Source organism: Lontra canadensis, unplaced genomic scaffold (assembly GCF_010015895.1).
Source record: "Lontra canadensis isolate GAN:19392208 unplaced genomic scaffold, GSC_riverotter_1.0 scaffold75, whole genome shotgun sequence".
Taxonomy (NCBI): Eukaryota; Metazoa; Chordata; class Mammalia; order Carnivora; family Mustelidae; genus Lontra; species Lontra canadensis.
This window is the reverse complement of record NW_022631069.1, coordinates 344389-367936: the sequence shown is the minus strand read 5'-3', so window position 1 is coordinate 367936 and position 23548 is coordinate 344389. Positions and strand designations below refer to the sequence as shown.

The window sequence follows — 23548 nt, the reverse complement described above, 5'->3', positions numbered from 1 at the left end:
GGATATTGGCAAGACAGGTATTGGAGCCTTTTGGGGCCCTCAGTTTCCCTTCTGCTGTTCCTGATTTATGGATGAATTCGAGCAGAAGGAAGGACTTCTCTGAGAATGCCTTTTCACTCCAAAGTTGGGAGAGTACAACCCTATTTTAGAAGGCTTCAGCATATCAGGGGCGCCTGGGTGGCTCAGTCGGTTAAGTGTCCGGCTGTTGATTTTGGCTCAGGTCATGATCTCGGGGTCATGAGAATGAGCCCTGCGCTGGGTTTGGCGCTCAGCTTGGAGTCTGCTTGGGGTTCTTTCCCTCCTCTTCTCCCTGCTCTTCTGCTCCTCCTACCGCTTGCAGGCAAGTGATCTCTGTCTGTCTCAGATCAATCTTTTGAAAAAAAGAAGGGGAGGTTCAGCGTATCAGATCCTGGAGAAAAAAATGTTCTCGTCCTTCCCATTAGTTTAAGGATATTGGTCTCACTGTAACGTAGGAAGCATCCCCACCAGCCATCATGCGTGTCCCTGACACAAACCCTATGACTGCCTGTCACCAGGAATAGAACACCACAGGGGCAGGAAGAATATGGAGCTTGCCTGTCTGCTCCCAACTAACGTAGCTAATGGCATGACATCAAGCAAAGTTACTTCCCGACTAACGTAGCTAATGGCATGATATCAAGCAAAGTTACTTCACCTCTCAGAGCCTCTGTTTCCACATCCGTAAAGTATAAGTAATGGTCTTCACGACCCCTGGATTCACATCCAGGGCTAAAGCCCCATGATGCGAAGGCTGGCTGACAGCAGGTGGCCTGGAGGGGCCGAGGGGCCCCAGGCGCTCAGCAGGCCCTTGCCTCCCCCATGCAGGCTGCAGCACAAGCTCGCCCTCCTGCAGCAGCAGTGTGAGGAGAAACAGCAGCTCTTCCAGTCCCTCCAGTCGGAGCTACAGATCTACGAGGTGCTTTATGGCAATTCCAAGAAAGGGCTGAAAGGTATGTGTTCTCCTTCCTCACCTCCCCCATAAGCTCCATGCCCTTGCTTAGGATTGTGAAGAGGTCCTTACCCTGGGAGTTGTAGAGCTCTGGAAAGCTACAGAGTTCTGCCTCAGCCAGGTCTGGGGCTCCCAGTAAGAACAAAGCGGTTCTCTCATGTGCAAAGCCCAGAGGTTGGTGACATGTGCAAGATCCAGCCAAGACATCCTTAAAAGTAGTTGGACAAGAATCCAACTCTGCCTGCCTAGGTGGCCAGAGAAAAGTTGAGCAAAGTACAAGTTATATAGTGATTTAAAAAAAAATAATTCAAAGAACTGTCCTGATGGCACCATCATGTGAGAAGCTCTTGAATATTGTGAGTAATACATATTGCCCCCATGCAGCCAGTAGAGCGGGTGCCCTGCTCCTACCCTGACACATTCTTCAGGGAGAAAGTTAAAAGATGCACAACATTTACAGAAATATCTCTGTTAGGATCTAAATTCCAAGCCTGGATTTAAAATTTAAACTGTTTTATTGAGGACTTTTTGCCACCTGCTAAGATACTGATCTAATGTTGGAGAATCTTCATCTATTTCCCCATTGTTGTTCAAATGGATGAGGGTATTGTAAACATCAAGTTAATAGCTCCAACCAGGCTGGAACAGAGTACTGATGTCAATATGATGAAATTTGGAAAAGATTGGGGCGCCTGGGTGGCTCAGTGGGTGAAGCCTCTGCCTTCGGCTCAAGTCTTGATGTCAGTGTCCTGGCATGGAGTCCACATCAGGTTCTCTGCTCGGCGGAGAGCCTGCTTCTGCTTCTCTCTCTTCCTGCCTCTCTGCCTGCTTGTGATCTCTGTCAAATAAATCAATAAAATCTTTATAAAAAAATAAAAGAAATTTAGAAAAGATAAAAAAGAAAGAAAGAAAAAGAAACCCTGAGCTTGATTAAAAATATCAGTGGTAGAGGTACAGGATCAGGAGGCCTGGTTCTCTAGCCATTCGTGGACTTGAGAATAGGGAGTTACTTAGAAACCCACTGGGCCAAGGAACTTGTAGGCAAAGGTTGCTACAAAAACCAATTCAACCTGAGACCACAGCAAGGTGAGAGACAGTGTCAGAAATATTGTTAGATTGTGGGACACCATCTTGTAAAAGGGACTTTGGCAAACCAGGGAGCAAAGTGAAGACAGGAGCCACCATGCCAGGTGACCAGAAATCTTGAACTGTTGGAGAAACTAAACAATTTTCGGCCTGGACAAGATCACAAGGAGATGAGAACTGGTTTTAAATATTTGAAGAACTATCAGGTGAAAAAGAGCTGTTGTGTTTGGCATCCCTTTGGAGGTCTGAACAAGGGTCATCAAAGGATAAAGGGCAGTAGAATTTGGACTTACATCATTCTTATGCCTTCCTGACCACTAGAGATTTCGAGTGATGGAATTGCTAGTTTGTGAAGGAATAAGCCTCCCATCCAAGCCCCTTTAAATAGAAAGGGATGACTTGTCAAGGATCCCATAGAAACAGCTCTTGCTTTGGATGGGATGTCTAAGCCCTTCAATTCTATTTTTTTTTATTATCTGTTTAAAAATTCCTTAAGCAATACAGAATTTTCAATATTCAGCCAAATTTGAATTTTCATAAAACCTGATTGGATTTCCTAAGTTGCTGATAAGAAGGTGAACCAGAACTTGAAGAAGCATCAGGGGCACCGCAGGCTGAGAGAATAGCTTCTGTGCACTCCTGGGAGCATCGGGTCCAGCCTTCCCCGTGGAGAGCTTTGTATCAGGGAGTGTGAGAAGTCCAGTCAGTTGAGATGGCTGCTGGTATACAGAGGAGCTATGAAGTACCATGAAAGTTTACATTCTACAGAGTGGGCCATGGAAAATGAGTACGTTTTTCCAAACAAAACAGATAGTTGATGGGAACAGAACTCTCAGACTAGTGGGACACACTGGAGTCGGGAGACACTCCAATCAGGGAAACCCACTGAGTGGGTGTGGTTATGGGGTATTTATATGAGGAGAGTCTCATCTAAGGTGCCGTTGGGAAGATAAAGAGGAATAAAGAGGATAGAAGACAACATTTTTAGAAAGAAGCAAAACTTTGTGAGAATTTGGATATAGGGAAAGAAAGATAGGAAGGAGCTTCATGGAGCTTTGGGGTTGGTAGATACTAACCATAGACTGCAGGTGCCCTGTGAGGACTTCTCAGGGGGAGTTGCCTCCCGCCTCATGACCTCTGGCCTCCTTATAAGATGCTATAGCAGTTTTTGGATACTATGGTGATTATAAAAACATAATGCAAATGAGTAAAAACAGAAAATATGGGATGTTTCCAGAAAATTTCTCATAGTAAACTCTTTTCCCTTATAACTTGTAGTAACAACTTGGAGAAGCCTTTCTATACGAACTTCTTGGGAGCAGTTTTTCGTTTGTAAATTCAGTATGTTTTTTTTCTTCAATTTTGTTTTTATACGACAGGAAAAAAAATCCCTTCATCCTGACTACATCCTCTTTCATGCCTTTCTCCCTTCTTATAGTTGTTTTAGGAGTCATTTCAAAGCTCCTACCTCTGAAGCCCCATAGTTTCTTATCCTTAATTCGGTAATCCCATGAGAACCATGAATTCTTGTGATAGCTCTTTCATATACTCATTTGGTCTCAAAAACTGCCTGAACTGACCAAAATGGTATTCACAGACTTGACTTAACCCCACTCAGTGGTAATGTTCACCCAGCTTGTCACGGAAATTTGAATGTATTTGCCTGAAGGCCTGTGGCCCAGAGGCAACCTGGTGTATGGGCTACATGAGAGATGGCGTACGGATCCTATGGCCTTCCTAAACACCAAAACAAATTCTACTTTTTGAAATATATTTGGCTTCAAGCTTTCAGAGAAGATATGTGGTTTAGTAGAATATTTCTTAGCTATCCTCATCCCTAGTACAAAGAAACAGACTGTGGTAGCCAATAGAGATTAAAAAAAAAAAAAAAAGTGGCGAAGTAGAATAGTTCAGTGAGTTGTGACCCCTGGCCTCTAGCAGAGACTCCCATTCCTCCATGCTGCCAAAGGCCCGGTGCCTCCTTTCCTCTCCCTGGTGACCTCCTCCTCCTTTCTGCTGTGACTCCTGAGCACGGAGGCATCCGCTTTCCTCCTCCCGAATCCCCAGGACTTCTGTAGCCCAGTGCTGACCCCCCTATCTCTGAAGACCCTGCTCTCTGGCCTGTAGGACTGGGTGACTGCGGAAGTCAAATAATAATAGGCTTTGACCCCACCTGCTCATGGAAGGCTCTCCAGATGCAGGTGGGTCACCGGAGCCTCGAGGCAGTTCCGGTGTGCGGTATCTCGCTCAGTGATTGCGGAGACCCACGCAGGAAAAGGAGGCAGCTCCATCCCAAATGGGTTGCCTGGGGCCCTGAGAGGACAGCGGGGTCCCGAGCAGAAAGGAATGCCCCAGAGGAGTGTTCTGACAAATGTTTGAAAAGCTTGGTTCTGAGCCACCAGACCCCTTCTCTCTCTCTTCTTTCAGCTCCCACCTGGGATGCCTGTCTCCAGCTCCCTTTGAGCAGTGAGCTGAGTCACCTGGTGGCAGAGATCCGAGCTTTGCGAGGGCAGCTGGAGCAAAGCATCCAGGTGAACAGCTGTCTGCGATTGCAGCTGGAGCAGCAGTTGGATGGCGGAGGGAGCAAAGCCAGCCTCAGCCCCTCCTCCACCCACCAGGAGGACCCTGGAAACAAGCAACCGCTCCTCCAAGGTAGGAAGGGCAGGGGGACCATGAAGCCCGTGGCCAGTGGGGCAGTGGCCTGGATGTCTGTGGTGGAAGGGATCTTCCCTCTTCCATACTCCTTAGGGTCAGGTGAAATCAGAGGTGTTTCAATCTCCAACCTTGGGTGAGAGGGTGGGATTGAGGGTCCTAGCTGCCTCGGGCCCCAGATTCTGAGTTTGCGGGTACAGGTTGCTTGCCTTGGGCAGGGTGTTTGAAGTCCCCAGGTACTGAAGCCTTACTTTCCTCATCTTCAGGGTGAGGACTAATAATCATATGTATCTTATGGACAATCATATGTGTTTTATATGGTAATATGGTAATTAAGCCTTAAGTGCAATAATTTACAAGTGCCTGACACGGTAAGCATCGCTCAACAGTTAATAGCTTGTGAGTTAATATCTATTGTATTTGTGGAGTGCTTTAAAATTTACCACGAGTTTTCAAACAGTTTTCCAAACTGTTTCATCTGAAGTAAGGGAGGTTTTACTTCTGTCTTTCATCGTGGGAAAACTTTGAGATTGAGACATTAACCAGCTAAGACCTGACCCAGGATTTGAACTGGATGTTTTTATTTCCAGCTGCTGGCCTTCCTCCTCATGTCCTTCCTCCTCACCAGCCTCTGTCTCAGTATCGCTTGCCTTCCAGATTCCCATTCCCTGATTGGAGGGGAGCTCAGCTGAGTGGAAACCATTCCTGTCCCGCAGGCAATGCTGGTTGTGGAAAGCAGTGGGATGATAGCCCCCTTTATTCCCAGTGGCTGTCATTCCCCTCCCCCTCCCCTCCGCATCTGCCCTTCCAGATACTGCCTTGCCTGCTCTCTCCCTCTCTTCTCAATGTCCTTCATCCAAGCCCCTTCGCCTAGCTTCAGTCTGAATATTAGTACTGTCCCCCCCTCCATCTTGACACACTCATTTCAACTTATTCTTTTCTTTTTTTAATTAACCATCTTCTCTCACCTCCAGGACTCTATTTTCAATTTTATTTCAGTAGGAGCCATTTCTGCTCAGGATTCTCTAAAGATGAGCTTTCAGACACGTTCCTGCCTGCTCTTGTTGGGGCATGTTAATCCTTAGCTTTTCACCCTGGTCCTGCTAGATTTTCACTAATTAGGCACTGACCTCACTTGTCAAATGAAGGTGACACTTCCAAGATCCTGTGTTGTGGCAATTAGATGAGAAAGTGTCACGTGAGCTGTGTCCCATAGTAACTGCTCAGCCACAATAGGGTGGATGGCTGGCTCTCCCTGGGGAGCCATGATGGCTGTAGTGTTTAGTTATAACTCCCCACTCTGCCCTCCTGGCCAGCTTTCCTCTGTCACTGCATCCCCACGACCCCAGCCAGGGTTCAGCCCCAGTGACTCTGACACTGTGCCCGGTCCTTACCCACCACAGTGGCCTGAGCTGGAGAGCTGGTCCTAGGCCACCTCCTGAGCAGGATTTCTTGCCTTCTCTGATATTTTCCAATTCTTCCACTGTAGGATTGCTGCCTGGTCTCCAGGAGGGTGTCTCTAACCTGCCATGCCTTCTGTCTCTACCCTTCTCATCCTGCTACATTTTTCCCATCACTAACTCATCAGAATGGTGATTGGAATGCTAGTTTAATTGCCCACAAGTCCATTCATACTTTGATTCAGTATTTTTGACACCTATACCACACATATCTGATGTGGAAATATTGGGGTTCAGAGCTCAAGAAAGAATTCTTGAGACATTTTCAGTGCAAAAAGTTGTTTTTATGATAGCACAGGGACAGGACCCGTGGGCAGAAAGAGTGGCACTAGGGCTGTGAGGAGCCATTGATTATATAGTTTGGAATTGGGGGAGCTACAGGCAAAGGGAAGTTTCCAAAAGGACTTTAATATGCTAAAGAAGACTCATGAGATCCTGGAGGCCTGGCTTTTGTCAAGCTAAGACTGTTTTTCCCTCTAGTAGGTCATTAAGTTTAAGACAGTTGGGGTCCCTGTAATGTCTTATTCTGCCTGCCTCAAATGTTTGTCAATGGACTGCAGGTTATAAGGAAATTTAACTTTATGTGCATTTCCTTTTGCCTTTGTTCTCCACATCATAGGTTTAGTTACAAGGCAGTGTATTAAAAATTGCACCCATAATTATATTCAAAATGCAGGCTAGAAAAATGCACCTAATAATCTTTCAAACCAGAAGTTTCTTCTCATGGAGCTCGCTTCCATTAAAGGGACATGTTCTTGTTCCAAACTAAGGGATTTGTTTGCTGTTGCTCACCGTCATGGTTGGGGTGTAATGAGGACAAACCATACTGCCTTAGGTCTCTGCTGGTGATAACTAGGCTGTGCGTGGGTTTGGTTAGTGGTGGTTCCAGGGTTCCTGAAAATTGTTGTTGTCTTTACGTCCCAGACTCCATTGCTTCCCCTCCAGTCCGAGATGTTGGCATGAATTCTCCAGGGCTCACATTCCCTAGCCTTTCTGCCGCTGCTCCTGGCTCAGAGACCACCGTTTTCAAGAGGACAAATGGTAAATATGGCAACGGAGGGATTCAGGGATTGATGATGGAGAATTACCAATACAAGTAGCCTTTGGTTACTAATGGGCACATTACCTGAATGTAGAGATTTTTCTCCTTGGGTCCCAAAGTCTTTAGCCCTACTCATTGCACCTTCTGTGGCCACCTGTTTTGCCATTATTCTTCCTCCTGTGGTTTCCCATTGCTCTGTTGTGCTTCACTGCGCAGTGATCTCTCCGTCCTTGAAAGTGCTATGTCCGGCTTAATTTCTTTGTCTGTGTCTTCTTTTTAAAAATGGGTTTATTTTTTATTTATTTTATTTTATTATTTTATTTTTTCAGTGTTCCAAGATTCATTGTTTATGCACCACACCCAGTGCTCCATGCAGTACGTGTTCTCCTTAATACTCACCACTAGGCCCTCCCAAACCCTCAACCCCCTCCCTTCCAGAACCCTTAGTTTGTCTGTGTCTTCTTAACTGGAAATTTAAAATTTTTTATTAAACTAATATTTGTCCTGGATATTTCATTTGTCAATAAGGATAAAATTTTGCCTCCTGGCAGTTTGATCATTATGAGATGATGTAAGAAAGATCATAAAAACATAGAACCCAGAAATCTATGGACTTCACACCTGGCTTGTACTTTTCCCAGAGTGCCTTTCCTATTCCTGGCCTCTTTCAGTCCTTGATGTCTATTTTAGAATGAAGTGGACTGAGGATATGCTTATCACTGTGGATTCTATGTTGTTCTGGTCTTGTTTTTCAGAGCTGGATTTGGATGCTTCTCCAGTGATGAAGAATCCCAAGCTGGAGGGCGAAGCTACTGATGGCTCCTTTGCCAATAAGCATGGCCGCCATGTCATTGGCCACATTGATGACTACAGTGCCCTAAGACAGCAGATAGGGGAGGGCAAACTGCTGGTCAAAAAGATAGCAGATCTTGTGAGATCAGCCTGCACCTTCCCTGGCCTTGACACTCAGGTCACAGAGGTAATCACACTGTAGGTCTTAAGTGCTCCTTTTCCTTGTGCCCTTTTTCCTTCTGATCTTAGCTCGTTCTCCCACTGCATATCTCCCATAGCCGAGTCTACATCTTCTGCTTACACCCAGCTGGGCCTTTCTTCTCCATCTCCTGTTTTCACTATACACTTTGCCCTGACTGACGTTTCCTCTCAGAAACACAGAAGAGCCAGAAGAGAATTGTCATCCTCATCTGTAGGGGATTTGCTGAGTATTGGCTTATGTGTCGTGCTCTACTGAGCACCCTCTGTTCACTTATTATCTGGTCCAGTCACCCTGGCATGTGGTCATCTATCGGCAGAGTAAAATCACTTAATCAGGTGGCTGGAAATTCAGGATTTGCATCCGCACGGGCCCCATGTTGTGGAAGGGGGGAAGCCTGGCAGCCATGGGATTTCTCTGGGCAGACTGAGCAGGGCAGGGAAGCGGGCAGCACACCTTCTCAGAGCGCTTCCCTGTTCAGAGACCAGGTACCAGCTGCTGTGCTGTTTGAGGCACTGGAGGTGCATGGATGTGCAGGGACAGCCCTGTCTGCAAGAGCCTCCACCCCAGAGAGAAGGCCACATATCCAAGTAAATAAGGACAACAGCGGATCTGGGCTCAGTGTCGGAAGCCATCCTCTGAGTTGGGAGGGTGCAAACACAGAAGGGGTCCTTGGGCCAGGCAAGGAAAGTCACAGGCTCCTAGAGGAACCACTGGTGAGATACACAGCTTCTCTGGGTGGTGGAGGATAGCATTCCAGGTAAAGGGAATGGCAGCACAGTCCTTGGAGCTACAAATGGTTCAGCCCAGTTGAAGCAGAGGTATGATTTAGAGATACGCATGGGGGTGCCAAAGCAAAAATCAGGGACCTTAGACCCGAGAGCACGGAGCAGGACTAGCAGCTTACAGAGAGTATGAGAGAAGTCAGAATCTAGTGATTCTTACAAGTTGGAGGTCACTGCTGAAGTGGAGATCCAGGGCTTCCAGGTTTCAAAACGGTTTCACAGGTTCAAGCAAGCCCATGCCTGTGCCTCACTCATGAGGGAAACCTGAGCCCTGTGCTGGGGGAGCCTGAGCAGGGGGAAGAGAATGATCTCTCAGTCTGGTGCCCAGGGCTATCTCCCCCTTCTCCCAGGTGCCGGGCAGCAAAGGCATCCATGAACTTGGGAGCAGCGCCCAGGCCCTGCAGCACACGCTGGACGAGTCGGCCTCCCTCCTCACCATGTTCTGGCGAGCGGCCCTGCCCAGCTCCCCCAGCCCTGCCCTGTCTGACAGCACAGTGAGTGGCAGCCTCCTTCATCGCTTCTGCCCCAAATGCCACTCTGCCTCCTCAATTCCCAAGTCCTAAAGGTCAGGAGCTGGACAGTTGAGTTGGGACAGGGGGGCCTTAGGGGAGCGTCCCCGAGGGAAGACCTGTCATCCATGGTGGTGGCTGGCAGGGCAGGTCCTACGACATCCCTCCTCCTCCCGCCCTGTTTGGGTTCTTTCACTTTCTGAACTTAGCTGAGCCAAAAAATGTAGGGACCTGTGAAAATGTCGACATCCCCTTTCCCCACGCCATCCCCACAGAATGTCACCATGAGATGAGCAGCTTCCTGGAGCCACCCACTGCATCCCACACACGGTTTTCCTCCACATCTCTGGGCCAGGCCTGGAAGAGTCAGCCGCCCCACCACCAGGTGCTCTCAGATAAGAGGCCTGGACTCTGGTCGGGGGGAGTGTGGACAGCAAATTTTCTCCATCTCCCCCGACCAGCCCCGCCTAGGAGCCTGAGGCCAGATTTAAGCACTAATACCTTATGGGCCCCAACTATGCTGGTTCTGAGGCAGAGGGTGTTCTGCCATCTTGAAGTTGTTCCAGAGATTTACAGAATTGCACTGTCTCCCCAGGCAAAACACGCCCAGCTAGCGAGTCTTATCTGTGAGGCCCGGTACTAGAACCAACGTCAGCGCTGAATGTGTGCTCTTGGTCCATTGCTGGGAGTCCTGGCACTGCCTGGGCATCAGGGCCTCTACCGCCACAGGAGTGGAGGCCTGTGTCCATGTGCATGGGGGCTCCCGGGGTCTCAGCCTGCTGACCTAATGCCCTCAGTCTAAGCTGGCCTCAGCTGGAGCCTTCTAGGGTCTCTCCTGGAGGGATTCCAGTCCAGAAATCATTGAGAGGATTGTAGAATCCTGCTTTTGATTTTCAAGAGCCACAAAGCGTCGGGTGCTTGAGGCCTTCTGACCTGTGACAGAGAGCCTGTTTCCCTTCCCCAGGGACAGTCCCTGCAAAGGGAACTTCTGGAACTGAGAACCAGACTGTCCAAACAGGAGAGTATCCTTCAGAGCACAGCGGAGCGTCTGAAGACCGCCAACCAGCAGAAAGAGAGCATGGAGCAGTTTATCTTCAATCAGTGTGGGTGCCCCTGAGCCAGGGGATGAGAGAGGAAAGTAGGGGTGGGAGGACTTCCAGGCTCCCCACTTGTGCTGCTGATGGACCCTGACCATACAGACTGGGTGGGGTGGGGAGGAGGGCTGCGGACCAGTGTGATGTCCCCAAACCTCCTGTGCCATGAGTAATTGGGGATGCAAAAGGAGGGGTGCATGGGGCAGCTGGAGACCCTGATCTGAGCCGCCAGAAAGACACCCTTTGGAACACACTAGGCAAGTATGGCCCCAGATGGTCACTTCTACCTATTGGGCTGTTTTGTTGTTTTAGTGACCAGGACACATGATGTTTTGAAGAAGGCAAGGACGAATTTGGAGGTAAGGACACCACTGCACCTTCCAGAGCCACAGAACCCAACCCAAATCCATCCCCACCTGTCTTCAGAGTCTGCAGATGATCCCCGACCCACTCTGACCTTTCAGGAGATTTCAGTCCATTCCTAGGACTCAGGTCCTCACTAAATGTCCTTCTAGCTTCGCTCCCTATACCCTCTCCCACCCCAGTCCCTTCCCTGCCATCTCATCTCCCTGTGACATCGTGACCCTCTTCTCTCCTCACTGCACTTCTTCCCTCCTCTAGGCCAAGTCAGGAGTCCGAGGAAAGCAAGTGAGTTGATTCCCAAGACCAGAGGACATGGGGAGTATGCCTCTGAATTAGCTTCTAGGAAAGGGGCTCTGGGGCCAGCTCTAGTGTTTCCTGTAACGCTTTTCACTTCATGAAAAAATAAACCCGAGATGCCATCAAATTGGTTGATTCTGTTGCACACTCTATTGGCAGAGAATAGCCATTCAATCTTGATCTTTCATTTTCCAAAGGAAACCAACCATTGGGTCTTCTTGACCTAAAAGAGAATTTGATAATAAATAAAAATGAAACTTGAAGGGAAACATTTTGTGTATATGGCAGGTATTCTGTACATTTACTTGAAATACTAACCCGATTCCTAGCAAGTAAGCTGAAGTGTACCAAATAGCTTGTAAATCAGAAACTAAACCTTTAGGGGAACCTGGGTGGCTCGGGCAGTTGAGCATCTGACTTGATCTTGGCTCAGGTCTTGATATCAGGGTTGTGGCCTCAAGCCCTGTGTTGGGCTCCACGCTAGCCATGGAGATTCCTTAAGAAAGAATAGGGAAAGAAACTAAACCCTTCACTGGACATTAAAGTTCTGCCATAAGTAATTGGACCTTTTCCTGGGAATGTCCCTTATGTAGCCTGAGAGATTATTGATCCCATGGTGTGAAAATGGGTCGGGCCATGACTTTACCCTCCCCCTCAACCTTTTTTTTTTTTTTTTCTAATTCCCTTTTTTTCTTCTCTGATGATTCCTTTCTTTCCTGAGCCTCTTTAGAAGAACACATACAAGATGGCCTCTGTAAAGCCTTATTCCTGTCCCAGCAAAGGTAACCCAATAGCCCCACACACCCACTGGCTTCCCCATGTTTGGAAGTTTCCTCTGCACTTTCCGGAGACCAATGGAAAGGGCCTGAGGCCTGCGTTCCAATCCCAGGCTTGTCACTAACCGGCTCTGTGGCCTTGGCCCATCCATCTGTAAGAGGTGGCACTAGGGGCTGTTGGAGCTCCCTGCTGACGGGGCCCCTCCCTCTCCTCATTAAGTACATTAAGTACATTAAGGGACATGAACTGAACAGGGGACTTTCCTGCACCACGTCCTCTCCTTCCTACAACAGGCTGTTTCTTCATGGGCATGTTTCATACTAAGTGCTTCGGTTCCCGGGAGGTCACAGAAGCCATCGTTTTGCTCCAAGTGAACTAGGGAGTGGACTGGCCTGTGAAGATCTGAGCACCTCATGTGCAGTGGCTCTGAGCAGGGCTGTCACCCGCCCAAGGTGGTGGGGAAACTTCCCTCTTCCCTGGTGGCTTGAGGGGCTCCACAGATCCATACCCCCTCCTCTGGGCTCATCCTTCTGACAGGCTCTCGCTGAGCTCCAGGCTCAGGCCCTGCCCAGTGCTCACTGCAGCTCAGGGAGCCACAAGCAGAACCTGATACTAGGTTCTCACCTTGTCGTATTTCTGTCTCCAGGTGAAGTCTCTAAGGGTGCTGCCGTGCACCCCAGTCTTGTGACCCTTGCCTTCCAGGAGCCACTGAAGAAAAGGAGCCACTGGAGGTCTTTCAAACAGCAGGAAGATTGGGCCTGTCCCCCTTTGGTGCAGATCCCAATCTGCTGAGGAGACCTGGAGCCCAGTCCTCCACACCTGCCAGAGGGTCCCATCCTCTTCCTGGTGGAGGAGGTAGAAGGGAAGACAGCCTCTCCTGTGGCTGAGGAACACCACCCACCAGGGACTGCTCATCCCAGCACTGGTCTGTAGAGGAGCTCCTGACATGCTTCTGCGTACCTCACTGGCCTGGGAACCGGCCACAGCCAGTCCTCGCTCCAACGACTGCACTCAGATGCTCAGCTCAGGGGACACAGGATCCTGCTTCCTACAGATGGAACCTCTGATCCCCACACAGGAGCTCCTCAGACCGTTCCAAATCCCACGAGTGACAGCAGTGCCCTGAGGGCCAGTGGGGCTCAGCCAGCACAACTCCCAGATCCACACTTCCCTGGGGCCGGCTTAGCCTGGCCATCGATCAGCTGGACATCCATCTACACCAAGGCACCTGCGTGATTCGAATGCTACTGGTGAAAGCGGTGGCTTCCCATGTGCCATCTCCTGCTTAGCCTAGCACCTCCTAGTCCCCTTCTTTTATGATCTCCGAAGTGTGGCCACCTCACTCTGAATACGCCGTTCCCTTTCATCACCCTAACTCCTCTCTGGGGAACTCGGGCTCAGGGTCAGCCCAAGCCCATTGAAAGTCCTATAAGACAAACCGGTGATCATTTTTAAGTGGCACCTGAGAAGCCCCAGTTGTGGGAAAGCCTAGTCTGTGTCCTGACAGTGCTTTAGAAGGCATGTACGTGTGTATAAATGTACGATAGATATTTATATATGTTGCTATAGTAATTTGTCGAGGGCAACATAACTGGTGGACAGGGTCAGTTAGAGGAAATGAAACACAGTCCTTTTGGCGGCTATGAAAGTAAAATGTGTACAAAGAAATAAAAGATTTTTCCTTACCTGCTCTGATTTCAGCACCAGTCTCTAGGCTGAGCGTGTAAGAGTAGGAAAGACACACTGTCCCTAAGAAGGTCATAGACTACTATTGAAGTCTAAGTTTAAAAGGAGTTTTGGCTTCTCTGTCATTTTGTAAGAATCCCCAATCTAAAAATATTAGAGAGTGGTTCTTAGGTTTGGATAGCCTTAGAATCAGCAGTGGAGATCACAGGAGCCACTTCCTGGGCTCCAATCCCAATTATTTCATTGGTGTGTGGCCTCAGAATCTGCATTTCTTACACAAATACCCCCAGGTTCTTTTTTTTTTTTCTTTTGGGTTTCAGAGTTTTTGTGTTTCTTTTTTTTAGCCTTTTTTAAAAAAAAAATTTCAGTGTTCCAAATTCATTGTTTATGCACCATACCCAGTGCTCCATGCAACGTGTGCCCTCCATAATACCCACCACCAGGCTAAACCCAGCCTCCCACCCCTTTCCCCTCCAAAACCCTCAGATTGTTTCTCAGAGTCCACAGTCTCTCATGGTTCATCTCCCCCTCCAATTTCCCCCAACTCCTGTCTCCTCTCCAGCTCCCCATGCCCTCCATGTTATTTCTTATGCTCCACAAATAAGGGAAACCATATGATAATTGACTCTGCTTGACTTATTTCACTCAGCATAATTTCCTCCAGTCCTGTTCCAAGTCATCCTTCCTGATGGAGGCATAATACTCCATAGAGTATATGGACCACATCTTCCTTATCCATTCATCCGTTGAAGGGCATCTTGGTTCTTTCCACTTTGGCGACTGTGGCCATTGCTGCTATGAACATTGGGGTACAGATGGCCCTTCTTTTCACTACATCTGTATCTTACCCCAGGTGATTCTGATGCAGACCACAGTTTAAAACTGTTGTTCTCCAACATTGACCCAAAAGTATAGAGTTGTTTCACTTTGATTGATAACCTTTAACTGAAAAGTGTATAAGTCCTTCCATAAATGTTGGCACAGAGATCTGCAAATATTCCTTGGGAAGAGTCCTTAGTTATGTTCTTTTGGTTTCCAAGAATTACTATAAAGCTATCACTCCACAGTTATTTCCTAGAGAGTCCCAACCACGGACAACAACAAACAAACCCTCAAATAGTATCTCACAACCATCACCACCACTGTGACCAGTAACAGAAAGACCCAAGAAAAGTCTCCCACCTGAGGTAGGGATGTCCCCTATTTTATTAGTCGATGGAGTGACTCCACATCTGCTCTCCTGCTCTGTTGTTCAAGTATTTCCACGAAGGCCTTTGGCTGTCAATACAGAGGAACTCACTGGCCCAATCGGCTGAATGGATGAAAGTCAATAAGCTATTAAGGCAAAGAAACCAAGCATGAGACCATGTCGCCCTGTGCTTATTCCAGCATCCCAGTGATTTCTCCTCCATCCCTCTGCCGCCAGGGCTGCTGCACTCTGATGGGATAGTCAGTAATCAGTGAAGAACTCAGACACTGCTTCTACAAAATTCACTTTAAGTACATAACATTTAGGAAAGCAACAGCGTATGATGTCACTCCGCTCAGGATCCAGTCACAGATCAGTTGCTTTTCACCCTTTGTGAAAGGCTGAAAAGTAGCTTTGTGCCTTAAGAGAACTCATTGCAACAAAAATGTAGCTTTGATGGGAACATGGTCCAATATTCACCTCTTTGTAAGTTATGTCCTAACCCTCCCTATGAGAGTAACAGAGTCCACTCTTGAAATATCTTTCTGTGTGTCCACCAATGGCTTCCACTTGGCATAATTCCCATAAGAACCTGGCTGAGCCCATGCAGGGAATGGACTGTGAATCCCACAGAAAAGAATGGAAAGAAAACAGGTGGCAGGTGATGAGGAGAGCAAAGGCCAGTGAAATGTAAATAAAAGTAAATTTCCTTACAGTCTCTTATAACACCTAAAAATCCCTTTGGAAACGTCTTTATCTCCACCCTCCACCCCCAATGTACAGTATATGATAAATCACTCCTCACAATCCCAGGGCACCTCTTCCTTTCCAGGGGTCCTGTCCCTGAACTTTAATAAAAACACCTTTTTTGAAAGAAGTTGCTGTGGCTGATATCGAAGAGGTTACTGCCTATGTTCTCCTCTAGGATTCTGATGGATTCCTGTCTCACATTGAGGTCTTTTATCCTTTTTGAATATATCTTTGTGTACGGTGTAAGAGAATGGTCGAGTTTCATTCTTCTGCATATAGCTGTCCAGTTTTCCCAGCACCATTTATTGAAGAGACTGTCTTTTTTCCACTGTATATTTTTTCCTGTTTTGTCAAAGATTAATTGACCATAGAGTTGAGGATCCATATCTGGGCTCTCTACTCTGTTCCACTGGTCTATGTGTCTGTTTTTATGCCAGTACCATGCTGTCTTGGTGATCACAGCTTTGTAGGAAAGCTTGAAATCAGGTAACGTGATGCCCCCAGAGTTATTTTTGTTTTTCAACATTTCCTTAGCTATTCGGGGTCTCTTCTGGTTCCATACACATTTTTGGATTATTTGCTCCAGCTCTTTGAAAAATACCGGTGGAATTTTGATTGGAATGGCATTAAAAGTATAGATTGCTCTAGGCAGTATAGACATTTTAACAATGTTTATTCTTCCGATCCAAGAGCATGGAATGGTCTTCCATCTTTTTGTGTCTTCTTCAATTCCTTTCATGAGTGTTCTGTAGTTCCTCGAGTACAGATCCTTTACCTTTTTGGTTAGGTTTATTCCCAGGTATCTTATGGTTCTTGGTGCTATAGTAAATGGAATCGATTCTCTAATTTCCCTTTCTGTATTTTCATTGTTAGTGTATAAGAAAGCCACTGATTTCTGTACATTGACTTTGTATCCTGCCACGTTACTGAATTGCTGTATGAGTTCTAGTAGTTTGGGGGTGGAGTCTTTTGGCTTTTCCATATAAAGTATCATGTCATCTGCTAACAGAGAGAGTTTGACTTCTTCATGGCCAATTTGGATACCTTCTATTTCTCTTTGTTGTCTGATTGCTGTTGCTAGGACTTCTAATATTATGTTGAACAAGAGTGGTGAGAGTGGGCATCCTTGTTGTGTTCCTGATCTCAACAGGAAGGCTGCAAGCTTTTTCCCATTGAGGATGATATTTGCTGTGGGTATTTCATAGATAGATTTGATGAAGTTCAGGAATGTTCCCTCTATCCCTATACTTTGAAGCATTTTAATCAGGAACGGATGCTGGATTTTGTCAAAAGCTTTTTCTGCATCAATGGAGAGGACCATGTGGTTCTTCTCTCTTCTCTTATTGATTTGTTCTATCACATTCATTGATTTGCGAATGTTGAACCATCCTTGTAGCCCAGGGATGAATCCCACCTGGTCATGGTGGATAATCTTTTTAATGTGCTGTTGGATCCTGTTTGCTAGGATCTTGTTGAGAATCTTAGCATCCATATTCATCAGTGATATTGGTCTGAAATTCTCCTTTTTCGCAGGGTCATTGCCTGGTTTGGGGATCAGGGGATCATAGAAAGCATCTGGAAGTTTTCCTTCTGCTTCAATTTTTTGAAACAGCTTCAGGAGTTAGGTGTTATTCCTCTTCAATATCAGCCACAGCAACTTCTTTCAAGATATGTCTCCAAAGGCAAAGGAAACAAAAGTGAAGATGAACTTTTGGGACTTCAACAAGATCAAAAGCTTCTGCACAGCAAAGGAAACCGTCAAGAAAACAAAGAGGCAACCCACGGAATGGGAGAGGATATTTGCAAATGACAGTACAGACAAAAGGTTGAAATCCAGGATCTATAAAGAACTCCTGAAACTCAACACACACTTATTGTGTGGGCAATTTATCTTATCAAAGAATGGGCAGAAGATATGAACAGACACTTCTCCAATGAAGACATACAAATGGCTATCAGACACATGAAAAAATGTTCATCATCACTAGCCATCGGGCAGATTCAAATGAAAACCACATTGAGATACCACCTTACACCAGTTAGAATGACCAAAATCAGCAAGACAGGAAACAACATGTGTTGGAGGGAATGTGGAGAAAGGGGAACCCTCTTAGACTGTTGGTGGGTATGCAAGTTGGTGCAGCCACTTTGGAAAACAGTGTGGAGATTCCTCAAGAAATTAAAAATAGAGCTTCCCTATGACCCTGCCATTGCATAACTGGGTATTTACCCCAAAGATACAGATGTAGTGAAAAGAACAATGTTTATAGCAGCAATGGCCATGGTCGCCAAACTGTGGAAAGAACCAAGATGCCCTTCAACGGACGAATGGATAAGGAAGATGTGGTCCATATACACTATGGAGTATTATGCCTCCATCAGAAAGGATGAATACCCAACTTTTGTAGCAACATGGATGGGACTGGAAGAGATTATGCTGAGTGAAATAAGTCAAGCAGAGAGAGTCAATTATCATATGGCTTTACTTCTTTGTGGAGCATAACAAATAGCATGGAGGACATGGGGAGATGGAGAGGAGAATGGAGTTGAGGGAAACTGGAAGGGGAGGTGAAGCATGAGAGACTGTGGACTCTGAAAAACAATCTGAGACTTTTGAAGGGGCGCGGGGTGGGAGGTTGGGGGAACCAGGTGGTGGGTATTGGAGAGGGCACAGATTGCATGGAGCACTGGGTGTGGTGCAAAAAACAATGAATACTGTTATGCTGAAAACAAACAAACAAACAAACAAACCAACAAACAAAAGCACCTTTTTTGCCCTGAAGACACCTCAAGAATTCTTTCCTGACCATTTGCTCCTGGCCCACATCACATCAGCAGGTACCTAAAAGTAAAACATAAACCCAAATAAAACTAGCTCTTGGCCTTGGACCTAAGACAGAAAACCTGCAGAGTTTGTACAGAATTTATCGCATTCCCCAGAACTCATTACCACTGAGGTGAATGAGCTAGATGCTTCTTACTGTGTTACCAAGTCACCATAAATGGAGCGCATTACAAGAACACATATATATTTTTTTTATCTTACAGTTCTGAGGGTGCAGAGTCCCAACAAGGTTCTCACTGGACTAAGATCGAGATGTCCACACGGCACCTTCCCTTCTGGAGGCTCTAGGAGAGGGTGGAAATTAGTCAAGGAAAACCACACTAAAATGCAGTCCTGAGGTTTTAGCAAAAGAGTTCCTCTGCTCTCCTTACCTCCTAGGGCGTTGCGGCCCCAAGAGAGGGACTGATCTGACCTTACCGGGACTTGACATTGCACAGGCATAGGCCTCTAGTAATCTGGCCAGAGGAAGAAACGCTAGCTTTTCCTCCCAGGCAGACACCAACACTCTTCCGACTCATAGTCCACCCCGATGGACTTTTAGAACAATCTTCCCAACTGACTCCTTTCCTCCAAAAAGAAGAGTGTCCCTCCCATTTGTTCTCTGGACTCGCCTATGGATTTGCCAACGCTGCTTTATCCCAGATCGCCTTCCCCTTTTATTCCTGACAAATCCCAGTTTTGCTGGTAAAATATCTGGCAGTTTCTATTTTTTTAGGTGAACCAGACAGTGTGTCTCTTTGCCTGTTCCAGCTTTTAGAGGCCCCTCCTCCATGCTCAGCCCCAGCCCCAGCAGGCAGAGTCCTCCTCACACTGCATCCTTCTGACCTCCTTCTCTGCCTCTTCCAGTTTTAAGACCCCCTTGTCTTCCCAGAGTTTGCCTGGAGAATCCAGGATCATCTCCCCATCTCAAGGTCCTTAACATAAGCACCTCTGCAGGGTCCCTTTTGCTGCTGATGGAACATGTGCACAGGTTCCTGGTGATGGGTTTTTGGAATACAGGTGAGGTTTGGTGGAGTGAGGTTGGGAGACAACGATGAAGAAAGAATCCTTGCAACGTCTCTGGTGCAAAATGTTGGTTTTACTAAAGCAAGGGGACAGGTCCCTTGGGCAGAAAGAGCTGCTGCCCTGGGGTTGGGAGCCAAAGCTCATTATACACGTGGGCATTAGAGGTTGGGAGAAAGGGAGGTTTTCAAAAGAAAATGCTAAAGAGGACCTTCAAGATCCTGGAGGCCTTTGCCATTGTCAAGTTAAGGTTGTTTTCCCCTATAGTTCGGGATTACCAATAAGACAGCTGGCAGCTTCCTGGAACTGTCCCAGAGATCTTACCCAGGAGTGAGAGTTCAGGGGCTCAGGGAATCAGCCTGTGCTTTGTCCTTTAGCTAGCCTTCTGCTTCCTCTTCACTGGCATTAGCATGGACACCTCCTAGGGACAGGGCATTATTCTGCCCCCCACCACACTATGAACTAGGTGACAACTAAAGTTGGACACCCTCCGCCCCCCAATCTTTTCGAATTTCAACAATCTGATGAAAGAAAAGCAGTCCCTCAAGGCGCAATCAAGACAAAGGCGAATCAGGACCCTAGGACACTCCACCCAGGGCCATACAATTGCCCAAGTACTGGTCTCTTGGGAGTATTTGTTTTGCTTTGTTTCCCAAACCTGGCTTTTTCCCACCAACTTTGATGCAGAAATCTCATCCAAGGGGAAGAACACCGTGGTAGAGGGAGGAGGGAAGGTGGTGGCAGAGCCGGCACCTGGAACCCTGCTAACCTCCTGCTGTGAACTCTGAGCCCAGTCTAAGGGAGCAGAAGGGATGGTTTCCTTTGGCCCTGTCCTCAACAGCGGGATCCTTGGTCGTTCTCTCCAGGGCAGCCATGAGGGAACTCTGCGTCCCTGCCCTAGGAGCCCGCCCGGTGAAGAAGCTGTCCCCCGAGGTGTTCTCAGGGCCTGGGATGTTGCCAGCAGGTGTCAGCCAGAGGGCCAGCCCAGAGGTTGCTGCCTTTTGGTTCCCTGCTCCATCCCCCAGGGTGTCCAGGCCTGCGGGGTGCGTGGGGGACTGGCTAGGAGGCTGAGCTCCACAGGTGTAGCCAATGCCCTCTGTCTCCTCAAAGCAGATTTTAAGGAGAGGGAGAGAGGGAGAGATGGATCTGCACTTCTCTGTCTGCTGGAAAGTCCTCCCTCATGTTCCTCACAGGCTGGGACAGCCTTCCCTGTGCTGAGTGTGCCTGCCTGTGTGTGGTGGCAGGGAGACCCCCTGACATCATGGATGGGGCATGTCTTATGTAAATCAGTTACCATTAGGCCGAGGTTCTGGGCCTGAGAATTCCTGGGGCAGAGGATGTAGCAGTGCTGTAGCTTCCATTGTATTAGGAAGACTCCTGTGGAGGGTGAGGATGCTTGGGGCAGGAATGGCTGCTCAGGGTTTTGGGGTGTTGGTTGGCAAGTGAGTGTGTGTGCAGGGTGGACGACGGGTGAGGCTAGTGTGGGGCGGAGGTGGAGGCGGAGAGGGTCTTACTTATCCAGCAGGGGAGATACCATGATCAAGCAGGTCGTTTTCTCAGGATGAGGCTTGTCCATTGCACTGTGGATGTGCTGACCCCTGTGATTTCTCCAAATGTGGGAAGCTCGACTCCATAATTTATGGTAGTGGGGGACTGTGCTTGCCTTTTCCCAGGGTAATAGGTGTTCAGTAATAGAATGCTCTTATTTTTTATTTTTTCTTACAGCTTTATCTTTTAAGAGAACGTTTGCTGGTGTTGCTGTTTTAGCAGTACCACTTACTCAGTGAATGTGTGATTTACAACCCACTTAACTGCATCGCTGTTTGATGGTCTTTTTCACCGGAGACACGCGGGAGTCCTCTATGCACAGTTTTCAGGAAAAGATTGGGCCTCTTGTTTTTCTTGAGGTCTCTCTTGGAGCAGCGTGCCTGGTGTTCTCCAATGTTTTGTGTGATTCTGCTTACGTTTTGGTGTCTTGCAGTCCCAGGATCTAGGTGAAGAAGGTGCTTTCTTTCACTCCCCAGGGAACACAAGCCAGAGTCTGTCCGCCTCCGCTGCCCTCTGGCTCCCTTTTCCCACCAGCACCCTACAAAGCCTCACGCAGCCCCCAGACTCCCTATCCTTAATCAGTCCACTTCTTACCCTTGGCAGCCTTCCTCCAGTGGGCCCTTCAGAGAACATAGACTTTGGAACTTGACACGCTTTTGTTTATTTATTTAAGTTTATTAAAGCAATCTCTGTACCCAGTGGAGGTGGGGGGATCCTGAGCTCAGGACACCTAGATCCAGACTCTGGTGTTCTCTGGACTGAGCCAGCCCAACGACCCTTGATAGGCTTCTAAAGAGGCACGTCTGCCTACTTGCAAAGGACCCGTTCAGTTGGCACCATAGACCTTTCCCAGACAGTGGGTTAGCTCTTGGACAAGGGATGGTGGGCCCTCTCCTTGCTCTCAGGCTCAAGCAGAAACTGTCCTCACAACTGTGTTGCTTTGTAAATACAAGCTTGAAGGGGTTTCTGGCTTCGTGATTTCACTGGAGCTGGGGCTTTTTCCCGTATAAAAGCCTCTATTCAGAATCTACATTGAGGCTTTCCAACTTTGATTTTTACTTGGGGGGGCACACCAATAGGGACTCACAGGAAGTGGTTTACTCTTCTGGACCATTTAATAAATCATTAAAGATACACCGGAAATGTTTCCAAGTAATTTAAATGCATCACTAAACAAAGCTTAATATTACAGAAAACAAAAAATATGCAGCAACCAACATGATAGCATTCACGGTGTGTGGCATCCCATCCGACGGTTTGAGGTCTGCAGACAAGCAGGGGAAATGAGCCCTCAGGAGCAGACGGGTCAGTCATCTGAAAATGACCCAGAGCTGACACCAAGGTGAGAATCACCAGAGGACAAGAAAGCGTTTGTTATAACTGCATCCCATCGGTTCAAAACACTCAGCAGATACATGGAAAATGTAAAACAAAACAAAACAAACCCCCAATCTCACATTAAGAGATGAAAACCACAATGTCTGGGGTGCCTGGGTGGCTCAATGGGTTAAAGCCTCTGCCTTCGGCTCAGGTCAGGATCCCAGCGTCCAGCATCCTGGGATCAAGCCCCACATCGGGCTCTCTGCTCAGCAGAGAGCCTGCTTTCTCCCCCTGCTTCTCTTCCTACTTGTGATTTCTGTCTGTCAAATAAATAAATAAAATATATATAAAAAAAGAAAGAAACCACTATGTCTGAGAGGAAATGTATTGCAAAGTGCTGTAGAGAAGGCAGAAGAAAAAAGTTTGATAGGAATCCCACGGAATCTGTGGATCATGGTGTTGCCTTCTTAGCCACGTGGTGTTGCCTTCTTAGCCACTTCAGTCCTTCCAGTCGGTGAACACGGGATGTCTTTCCACTTGGTTAGGTTTTCTTTAATCTCATGCAGCAATGTTTTGTAGTTTTCAGTGTACAGGTTTTGTGCCTCCTTGAATCAATTATTCCTAGATACTATTCTGGTGGGTGCTGTTATAAATGGAATTGTTTTCTTAATTTCCTTTTCCGATTGTTCATTGCTAGGGTTTAGAAACACTTGATTTTGTCCATCTTATATCCTGCAACTCTGCCGATTTAAGTTATAGACTCTAGTAGGTGGGGTGTTTGTGGGTGTACTTAGTGTAACAGCCTTACAGATAACAAAAACAGTTGATTAACACATATTTTATGTTGTTTGTATTACATACCTTATTCTTTCAATTCAGTGAGTTAGTGTAAAGAAAATGTCATTGAGAAAATCATGAGGAAGAGAAAATACGTTGACAGTACCATACTATATTCGTAAGAAAAGAAATCACCCCTTAAGTGGACCTACATTATTCAGTACAATTCAAACCCTTGTTGTTCCCCAGTCAACTGTAGTTTTATTGTTTCTTTCTCAAATGTTTCCCCTCACTTTCAGGTTATTTTAAAACTTGATTTACAGTTGATATACCATGTGACGTCAGTTTCACATGACAAGATAGTGATTGGACAACTCTATAAAGTATGTTATATTCACTACAAGT

General features: G+C 47.1%; 1 protein-coding gene and 1 non-coding gene across 17 annotated transcripts in view; both read left to right on the top strand.

Annotated features, from left to right (window-relative positions):
- PDE4DIP (phosphodiesterase 4D interacting protein) overlaps window positions 1-13002 on the top strand; it is a 206668-nt gene extending 193666 nt beyond the window's left edge. For 2 of the 16 annotated variants that reach the window (XM_032881284.1, XM_032881287.1), the window contains exons 32-41: window positions 847-971; window positions 4484-4708; window positions 7093-7209; window positions 7966-8189; window positions 9337-9480; window positions 10460-10598; window positions 10902-10948; window positions 11211-11237; window positions 11980-12031; window positions 12673-13002. In XM_032881284.1, coding sequence (XP_032737175.1) covers window positions 847-971; window positions 4484-4708; window positions 7093-7209; window positions 7966-8189; window positions 9337-9480; window positions 10460-10598; window positions 10902-10948; window positions 11211-11237; window positions 11980-12031; window positions 12673-12818 — 1246 coding nt within the window. In that variant the 3' untranslated portion in view covers window positions 12819-13002. Of the gene's footprint in view, window positions 1-846; window positions 972-4483; window positions 4709-7092; window positions 7210-7965; window positions 8190-9336; window positions 9481-10459; window positions 10599-10901; window positions 10949-11210; window positions 11238-11952; window positions 12032-12672 lie in introns of those variants that run through there. The other 14 variants (XM_032881281.1, XM_032881290.1, XM_032881291.1 and 11 more) reach the window with 11 other exon arrangements.
- An 8006-nt stretch (window positions 13003-21008) lies between these two features.
- LOC116881657 lies at window positions 21009-21172 on the top strand. Its single transcript, XR_004385462.1, has one exon. It is a non-coding gene; the product is annotated as a U1 spliceosomal RNA (small nuclear RNA).
- The last annotated feature ends 2376 nt before the right edge of the window (window positions 21173-23548 follow it).